This window comes from Nicotiana attenuata, unplaced genomic scaffold, assembly GCF_001879085.1.
Source record: "Nicotiana attenuata strain UT unplaced genomic scaffold, NIATTr2, whole genome shotgun sequence".
NCBI classification, from domain to species: domain Eukaryota; kingdom Viridiplantae; phylum Streptophyta; class Magnoliopsida; order Solanales; family Solanaceae; genus Nicotiana; species Nicotiana attenuata.
This window is the reverse complement of record NW_017670609.1, coordinates 422,567-432,461: the sequence shown is the minus strand read 5'-3', so window position 1 is coordinate 432,461 and position 9,895 is coordinate 422,567. Positions and strand designations below refer to the sequence as shown.

The 9,895-nt window shown below is 38.3% G+C and overlaps 1 protein-coding gene across 1 annotated transcript; it reads right to left on the bottom strand.

The window, feature by feature from the left end:
- Window positions 1-7,796: 7,796 nt before the first annotated feature.
- On the bottom strand, window positions 7,797-8,730 carry LOC109241488. The gene is made up of 2 exons (XM_019408224.1): window positions 8,380-8,730; window positions 7,797-8,174 (listed from the first exon to the last, which is right to left on the bottom strand). The coding sequence occupies exons 1-2, from the start codon at window positions 8,728-8,730 to the stop codon at window positions 7,797-7,799; spliced, it is 729 nt and encodes a 242-aa protein (XP_019263769.1).
- Window positions 8,731-9,895: the final 1,165 nt, after the last annotated feature.

The following is a 9,895-nucleotide window of genomic DNA, read 5'->3' as shown; positions in this document are numbered from 1 at the left end:
TCGGTATAGGTAAGACCTCAGATATATCAAGGTGGTCAGAAGAGGTGAAGTAAGGTCTAGACTCAAAAAATGCGACATCAGCTGACATAAGTTACCAACGATCAGGTGAGTAGCAACAATATCCCTTTTAAACTCGAGAATATCCAAGGAAGACATACTTGAGAGCACGAGGAGCTAACTTATTTTTTTTGGGAGCTAAGTTATGAACAAAACATATGCTCCCAAAAGCACGAGGACGAAAAAGAGTTTAAGGGTGACTGAGAAAACAATACTAACTGCAGAATCTGATTCTGGATGGAAGATAAAGGCATCCGATTAATCAAATAACAAGCCGTGAGAACTGTATCGCCCAGAAAACGTAGCGGAACATGAGACTCAATGAGAAGTGTGCGAACCTCAATGAGGTGCCTATTCTTTCTCTGCTATCCTATTCTGCTGAGTGGTATACAGACAAGACGTCTGATGAATAATTCCCTGAGAAGCCATAAACTGCTGAAATTGAAAGGACAAGTATGCTAAGACATTATCACCACGAAAGATGCAATAAGAAACACCAAACCCATTTTTTATTTAAGCACAAAAACTCTGGATATAGAAAAAAACCCAGAACGATCTTTCATTAGGAAAATCCAAGTATATCTTGAGTAATCATCAATGAAACTAATAAAATAACGATATCCTAAAGTTGAACTGACTCTACCAGGACCCCATATATCAGAATGACCTAAAGAAAAAAATAGACTCTGGACGGCTCTCAACCCTACGCGGAAAGGTGGCCCGGGTATATTTCCCAAATTGACACGACCCACAACTAATGTAGACAAACTAGGAACCATCCTCTGAAGCTTGGATAAACTCGGATGTCCAAAACGTCTGTAAATTAGATCTGGAGGATCTGTAGCTGGACATGCAATGGAGGGATTGGGGAATCAAGGCAGTAAAGGCCTTGTGATTCACGCCTTGTGCCAATCATCTGTCCATACTACAGTCTTGCATAACAAAAGAGTCATCAATAAAATATATACCACAATGGAGGGCACGAGTCAACCAATTAACATATGTAGGATTAAAAGGACAGTCAGGCACATAAAGAACATAATCTAAAGTGACAGAGGATAAGGGATTAGCTTGGCCAACTTCTTTTGCTTTTTTTGGACTCCATTGGCTAAAGTAATATTGGGAAGAGACCGTGAATAAATAATATTTAACAAAAGAGACCTATTACTAGAGATATGATCAGAGCACTAGAGTCCATGACCCACAGTCCAAGAGTAGTAGACTGAGAAACACAAGAAAAGGAATTACTAGCAAGAGAAGTATGAATCTGAGCAACACAAGCTACTTGTGGAGATGTGTGCTTACTTCCTCAAAGCTGAAGCAACTTATTATATTCCCCTTCAGATAAACAAAACCCCTGGTTACCTGCAGTCTCAGCAACATAAGCATTTTAGGTAGTCGACCATGCAAAGAGTAACATACCTCACAGGTGTATCCAAGCTTATTACAATAAGAACACTTGGGCCGAGACCTTCGAAAACCTCCACCTCGTCTATTCTCCATAGTCTGATATGTCCGATTTTCCACTGTTTGGGATGAGAGAACAGATGAGTCAGCTATCTGTAATGAGATTACTGTGTGGCTGGGCACTACAACTAGGCAAAGCAATAGAGAGTAATTCATCAACTGTAGGGATAGTTGAACTAGCCAAAATCTAGTCACGTACTGAATCAAGGTCATTAGGAGGTCCAACGAGTGTAAGAACTAGAAACATCATGTGTCGTTGCTCTTGTTGCTTTTTATTACTAGCAGAAACTGGCCTCAACTTCTCAAATTCCTCCATGACTGCCTGTACTTATCTCAAGTAAGCAGGCATATCCCGTTCCTATTTTTTCAAGTCCGCGATATCACATCATAGAAATGAGATATGTTATTAGTGTATAAAGTGTGAACCTTTTCCCAAACTAAACGGCATGTCTGGAATGGACGAAACAAGGGCATTAACTTGGGATCAATAGATCGCCACAGGATACTACATAATTGAGCATCGATCTTCTTCCAAAGTGCTTTGATCTTTTCACATCCCTCACTAGCCTTTTTGATTAAGTGATCTTGAAGACCTTGACCTTTGCACCACAATTCAACAGAGGAAACCCAAGCTAAATAGTTTGAACTTCTAGAACTCGTATTTTTAGAACCAAATACATCAAATCCCAAAAACATCGTTGGATTGGAGAGAGGTCTAGAAACAAATAACAGAAATAATCAACTGTATCTCGCTGAAACAGGCAAAGAAAACACCGTTTCTGCCGGAAAAATCACTGTATCTGCCCAAGAAATTGCAAAGTGATCGGAATAAAAGAAATGATGGATAGGCTGGGAATTACAGGGTGAACAAACTGTCCAAAAGGACCTTTGTCAAAATCTGGCCGAAAACTGCCTCATGCGCCGGTGCTCAGTCTAGTTCAGGTTGTTATTTCACAAAGGAAGTATGCTTTAGACATTCTTGAGGAGACATGAATGATGAGCCGCAGAACTGTTGACACTCCTATGAATCCGAATGCTAAGCTTCTACCAGGATAGGGGGGAGCCTCTTAGCAATCCTGCAAGATATAGACGACTAGTTGGCAAATTGAATTACCTCACAGTGACTAGACCCGACATTTCATTTCCTGTGAGTGTTGTAAGTCATTTTATGGACTTTCCCTGCGATAGTCATTGGAATGCAGTTGTTCGCATTCTTCGGTACATAAAATCAGCTCCAGACAAAGGACTAATATTCGAGGATCGAGGCCATGAGCATATTGTTGGACACAGATGCTGATTGGGCAAGGTCACCTTCTGATAGACGTTCCATATCTGGATATTGTGTTTTAATAGGAGGTAATTTCGTCTCTTGGAAAAGCAAGAAACAGAATGTAGTTGCTTGATGTAGTGTAGAAGCCGAATATCGAGTCATGGCTCTTACAACATGTGAGCTAGTTTGGATCAAACAATTGCTCAAAGAATTAAAATTTGGAGCAATCAGTCAGATGGAACTTGTGTGTGATAATCAAGCTGCCCTTCATATTGCATCAAATCCAGTGTTCCATGAGAGGACCAAATAGATTGACTATCACTTCATCAGAGAGAAGATTCTCAGGAGATATTGTTACAAAGTTTGTGAAGTCAAATGATCTAACTTGCAGATATTTTCATCAAGTCCCTCACCGGTCCTCGTATTAATTATATATGTAACAAGCATATATATAATTTATATGCACCAACTTGAGGGATAGTATTAGAGTTAGTTCATGTATAGTGTCCCACATTGATATAGAAGGCTTTAGGTATATGTAAACATTGCATATAAATAGGGCTATTGTAAAACACTTAACATATATCAATAAAATATTTCTCCTTTTCCTTTATTTCTTAAGGAGATTACCTATCAAACTTACTAATACATTTTTATTCATAGTAGGGGATCCGAATTTGGACGACTAACAGTAGTTCTACCGGTTGGAAAAATCATCCGCAAGGAGGCAATCCATGAAAACTAGTTAAAGGACGGATCAATAATTTTATTTCACGGCCAGGTCATTTTCTAGTTAAATTCTCCCTCGGAGTCAAATTGAATGTCCACTTTCCTTTTGCTGGTTGTTAGAAGGTAATGCGAATTTAGATAACAAATGTATATACACACAAATAATGAAATCAGATCCCCATTTCCTATTCCTATAGAAACTGTCTCCTCCATCCTAAAAGATTCGGGAAGTAACTATTGACTCCAAAATACTCCCTGCTTAACTTTGAAAGTCACAAATATTCCCTTATTTAACATTTGATGATACAACCTTCCATTTCATCTTAAGATTCTGCCAAGTCAAAAAGCACATCAGAAAACAACCTACAAAACTAAAACAATATATATATAATCCTAAAAATTCAACAAAGAAATATCCAGCCAACCCTGTTTTACCAGTTCTACTGTGTAAAACTTATAATTAGCTTAATTTCATGCTAGATCAATTTCCCTTATTTTTTCATCAGTTAAGAATATTGAAATGTACCAAGAAGCTACCTCCTGGAAATTGCCCTCTGCTCTTGGCAACTTGCTGTAATTCTGGATATCACTAAGTGTCAGCAGGCCAATGAGAAAATTATTTTCATCAACTATTATTGCACAAGATTGCTTCTCAGCTAGCATGAGGGATATGGTCTCCATTAGCAAGGTGCTCATTAGAACTGTCACATATCGTGTTCTCATTGCCTGTGAAACTAGAATTGTCCTTGCCAAATCATTTTCTTCATCATCAGATTCATAAAGACAGAGGGAACTCTCAAGTTTGCAGAGGTTACTCTCTTTCTGTGAAGGTTTCACACCTGAAGAATAAGTTAAACTAGAAATGTTGGAGAAAGAAGTTCCTTGTCGCTGCATCATGTGGGCTCTTGCATCTTTTAGTTTTTCTCTATCCTTCTCTACACTTTTCCTTGTTTGTCCAGATGTAACCCAAGAAGACAACCCCACAGCTCCCAAGAGGGGCAGAACTATCCGATAATCCTGTGTCAGTTCAAAGAGAAGCAAAACCGCAGTGAGAGGCACCTGACAGACACCAGCAAGAGTAGCAGCCATGCCAACCTGTTAAACGATGTCTTCCAAAATCAAAAAGAACCCAAAATTGAGGTCAAACAGTAATATTAACAGTAAACTCATGTTGCTACACAGAAATACACTATAGACTTCAGAAAAGATTGACCAAGACAGATGCTACATAAGTACAGAAGGATAAAGGTAAGGAAAATCCATAAAATTCACGCAAACACCGGTGTGCCCATGCTTTGGTTATGCTTTGACCAACTCAAGGTAGTCATATTTTGGGAACTTTTTCTTTTTGGTGAAGTAAGAGATATTATAAATGGCACCAAGAAGATGCAAAAATAGGAAACCAAAAGAGTTTGCTAGCTCCAAAACAAAGAGTCCTATACTAGGGTTAATGAGCTAACAAAGTCAGAAAAAAATGTCTAGGGGAATTTACAGGTGTTAGGGTACTCCAGCTGTAAATATAAAAGACATTTATAGCCTATTTAGCCAAGTTTCTAAAATCAACTTATTTTGAAAAGTGCTTTATTTGAAAAGTACTTTTTGTGAGAAGCAGTTTATGTTTGGCTAATAAATCTGAAAAACACTTTTAAGTAGCAATTAATGTTTGGCCAAACTTTTAAAAGTGTTTCTAAGTTTATTTTTCTCAAAAGTGCTTCTGGGAAGAAGCTACTTTTTGCTTCTCAAGAGCTTCTGCTTCTACTCAAAAGCATTTTTTTTCCTTCCAAAAGCTTGGCCAAATACCTCAACTTTGGAAAAAAAAGGAACTTTTTTGAAGAAAAAAAAAGTGCTTTGGACTTTGGAGAAGCTTGGCCAAACATGATATTAGCCTTAAGGAAGTGGTTTGGAGTTGCTATTCCATCAAAACATCTACTGTTCCTTTCCTTCCAAACAACCTAAGAAAAAAGAAGGAAGTAGTTGATAGGGGAAGTACTTATAGAATAAGAACCACAATGATGTAAACTAAGGATCTCTAGCAGCATCCTTTCAACCAAAAGCGATTGAATCTCGATTCAGCCTAGATCCAGAAAACAGATCATTATCAGGATAACACTTTAATTAACTAAGGTATGGAAAATATGACAGGTAAAGTCTATTCTCTTATGTTTCCATGCACCTCCTCAGGTAGGCAGCTGATTAAGTTTCTATGCTCCTAAATTTGAGAAAGTACGCATTTAGAAGTGGGAGGAAGAAGCGGAAACCACTAACATCACCTAGTCAGATTGACTGGGCTTCTGTACCCCTAACATTTTAGATAGTATGCAGTTTAGAAAGGGGAAGGAAGCAGCAGAAATCACTAACACACCTAGTAAATTCACCAGGTGCTTCCATTCAACCAGTGGCTCATGCAAAAGGCATACTGCATTATCTGGGATTATGGATATTCCGTATTTTGCATCTCTAATGTATGCAATCTTCTGCACGCTATCTTTTTTATCTTTAAACGATATCCCCCCTATAAAATCAAATTCTGGATGTCCTTGGTGTGACAAGTGCACCTTGAAAGCTATTGGCTCAAGTAAAGCTGCTTCCCTTCTTGCCTACGAATAAAAGCTTCTATATAGGATTGGGAAGCAACTCAAGCGTCTATATAATATGTACATTTCTCAAGATAGTCCTGTAAGCATCTTAATCAGTTGGTTTAACCATTATGAGTAGGTTTTTTGTTGTTATAGTCTGTGCCACTGCAAAATGATTAGGCTCGTCTCTCTGGTTCGTTGGGCAGATATTCTCATAAACCTGAGATATAGCCCTTGTTAGATAGTTATGTGCAAAAAGTCCTAGTCTCATATGTAATAGGAGTAAAATATGTCCTATTCCCATTTTTTTTTTTGATAAGTAAAGGCTTTTATTAAAAGAAAGTACCAAGATGGTATGGAAATCTATACAAACTTTGAAACTACAACAGATTCCCCATCATGCTACATGTTTCCCCCCAAGAAATACAAAAAATCCAAATAATGATCCATCGTATCTAGAGTTTTACTAAAGCACCAGAAAAATAAATTCTTGATGCATTTGTTTTTAACTCTAGCAATCTGCACCCTCTTCCCTTCAAAGCATGCCTTGTTTCTTTCCAGCCATAAAGTCCACACAATACATATGGGAATAGTCCTCCAAATCTGTTTCAAGTTTCTCTTCATTTTCTGAGCTTGCCATATTTCCAGCAAATCAGTAATCTTCTGTGGTATGACCATAGCTACTCCCGTAATAGTAAGAAAGAGCTCCCAGCATTGTCTTGAGATTCTGTAATGAAGGAATAAGTGTTCAACAGTTTCCTGTTCAGCTTTGAAGAAGTAACATCTGCTACGCAAGGAATAGCCTCTCCTTTGCAATTTATTTTGAGTGAGACAGGCATCCCTAGCTGCCAACCAACCAAAACAAGCTGCTTTCATAGGCGCCTTGGTTTTCCATATCATCTTCCAAGGCCAATTATGGTCCTCCTGACTGTTCTGTTGTAGTAACATTTTGTAACAATTATTAACTGAAAATTGTTTATCCCTGCTGTTGATCCCAATCAAATTATCTACTTTATTCAGCTGGATTGAGCAGGTGTTCAGTTGTTGCAGCAATTGACAGAAGCTATTCGACTCACAATCATTCAAATTCTCCTGAAACTAATATGCCAACCTGATGTTGGGTCAAAATCTGCAATGTGACCATCTTTATTTAAAGCACAGCTAAACAAATCCGGGAACCTATTTTTAAAGCACTCATCTCCATTCCAGATGTCTCTCCAGAATTTGAATCTAGCACCATTGCCAACTTCCAGTTTTGTATGATGTAAGAATTCATCCCATCCTTCACTTATTTTCTTCCAAATTCCCCCACAATGCTTCAATTGAGCACAGCTTTGTCTCCAACCCTCTTTTTTCCCATAGATAGCATCCAACATTTTTTGCAAGACTTCATCACTCCCCCTACTATATCTCCATAACCATTTGAATAGCAAACTTTTATTATGCAGCTTCAGGTTTCTTACTCCCATCCCCCCTGTCTTCTTATCTTGTGTGACCAAACTCCACTTGACCAGATGAGTTTTTCTTTTGTTTGCATTTCCTTCCCATAGAAATTGTCTTCTAATATATTCCAATTTTCTCTCCACTGTTGCGGGCATGCTAAACAAAGACATTGATGTATGTCGGGATACCATCTAGGACACTGTTAATCAACACAAGCCTTCCCCCCAAAGACAGATATTGTTTTTTCCATGGAGTTAGCTTCTTGCTACATCTATCAATATAACCCCTTGCCAAATATTCTTATCCGTTCTCTTCACCCCTAGTGGAAGTCCCAGGTAAGCAGTGGGCAATTTCTCTAGTCTGCAACCCGTTATATTTGCCAGATCCTCAACACACTCATCAGCATTGATGCTAAAAATACTACTTTTAGCCAAGTTAACTTTTAGTCCAGTAACAGCCTCAAAACACAGGAGCACCCCTCTCAAATATAGCATTTGAGCTTTATCAGCTTCACAGAATAGGAGAGAGTCATCTGCATATAAGTTATGAGTAAGCATCATGCCTTCTTGATCTGTCTTGCCAATCTTAGCCCCTTTAACCATTCCAAACTTTCCGCTCTCCTCAACATTGTACTAAGAATTTCCATAACCAGAACAAAGAGGTATGGTGATAGAGGATCACCTTGCCGGAGGCCTCTTTGGGAGCTGAAAAAACCTTGGGCATCACCATTGATTAATATGGAGATTTTAAAGTTGAAATACAAAATTTAATTCATTTTATCCATTTATGACCAAAATTCATCAACTTCAACAAATTCAGCAGGCTTTGCCAATTAACATGACCATACGCTTTTTCTAAATCAAGCTTGCAGGCCACCCCTTTTTTCCTCCTTTTCATCAGGTTATCAAGGCTCTCATTGGCAACCAAAGCAGCATCAGTAATTTGTCTTCCTTTGATGAAAGCATTCTGATTAGGGGAAATCGGACTATTTATAACCTTCTTAAGTCTTTCTGCCACTAATTTTGAAAATATTTTGTATACACTACTACCCAGCAGGCTGATGGATTTGAAATCTTTAATCTCCTCTGCTCCTTTCTTTTTAGGGATTAGAGCAATGAAAGTGGAGTTTAAGATTCTGACAAAACAGCCTTTTTTATAAAAAGCATCCACTGCTCTCCAGATGTCCATCTTCAAAATACCCCAGCATTTTTGGAAGAAGAACAAATTAAAACCATCAGGACCAGGGGCTTTATCTCTTTTAAAAGATCTGATAACCTCTTCCAGCCCTCCATAGTAAAAGGTCTCTCCAACCAGTCTTTATCTTCATTTGACAGTCTTTTCACACTATCATCATCCCAACTAGGCCTCCATTGTTCAGATTCACTAAACAAATTTTTATAGGAGTCCAAAATATGAACTTTAATAATCTCATCATCCTCCACAAGTTCACCATCAATAAATAATTTATCTATGCAGTTATATCTCTTGTGTGTTGTTGCCTGTTTATGAAAGAATTTTGTGTTTGTCTCCTTGTTCAATCCACAAGCATTTGGATTTCTGCCTCCATGAGATTTCTTCTGCCTTTGCTATCTCTTCCAACTCTTTCTTGATTGTCATCCTTTTTGCCTCCCATTGTGTTTGATCTTGAGGAGAAACAATTCTTCTGTTGTGAACTAGTTCTTCTAACTTTGCCATTGCTTTGCATTTCCTATCCTCCAATTTTCCATATACCTCCTTGTTCCATTTTTTCAGGTCCTCTTTTAGCAAAGCCAACTTTTTTGCGAGGATCATATCAGGTTCCCCTACTACTTCATAAGAATCCCACCAAGTCTTGATCATATCAATGAAATCTTTGTGCTCAAACCACATGTTTTCAAATTTGAAGTATCCTTTTTTTTTTTTCCAATCACCACATTCTAAGAGAATTGGACAATGATCTGAAGTGGTTCTTGGAAGAACTCTTTGTCTGATGCTCTTAAAGCACTCATCCCACTTCTCTGCAAAAGAGGAATCTGTCTATTCTAGAAGCACAAGAACTATCTCCACTTCTAAACCATGTGAACTTACCTCCATGCAGAGGTGGATCTATTAAAGATAGCTCATTTACAGCTCTGGAGAATTCTCTAATTGCTCTTGAATTTCTTGCCTCGCCCAGCTTTTCATCTGCAAACCTGATCGCATTGAAATCCCCTCCGACAGCCCATGGATGGGAGATTATACCATTGATGGCAGCAAGTTCTTTCCATAAAGCTTTCCTTACCTTCCTATAACAAGGGCCATACACCCCTGTAAAAGCTAATTGTTGCCCCGGGTTTATTTCCTCCAAAGCCACTGTAATGGAGTGCTGTCCCAT

Bases quoted from the DNA above. Each gene is read 5' to 3' on its own strand.
- LOC109241488 (XM_019408224.1), bottom strand. From the start codon at position 8,730: ATGGACATCTGGAGAGCAGTGGATGCTTTTTATAAAAAAGGCTGTTTT. The intron at 8,175-8,379 runs GTTAATTGGCAA...GGAAATTCTTAG, and splicing joins TAGAAAAAGCGTATGGTCAT to TACAATGTTGAGGAGAGCGG.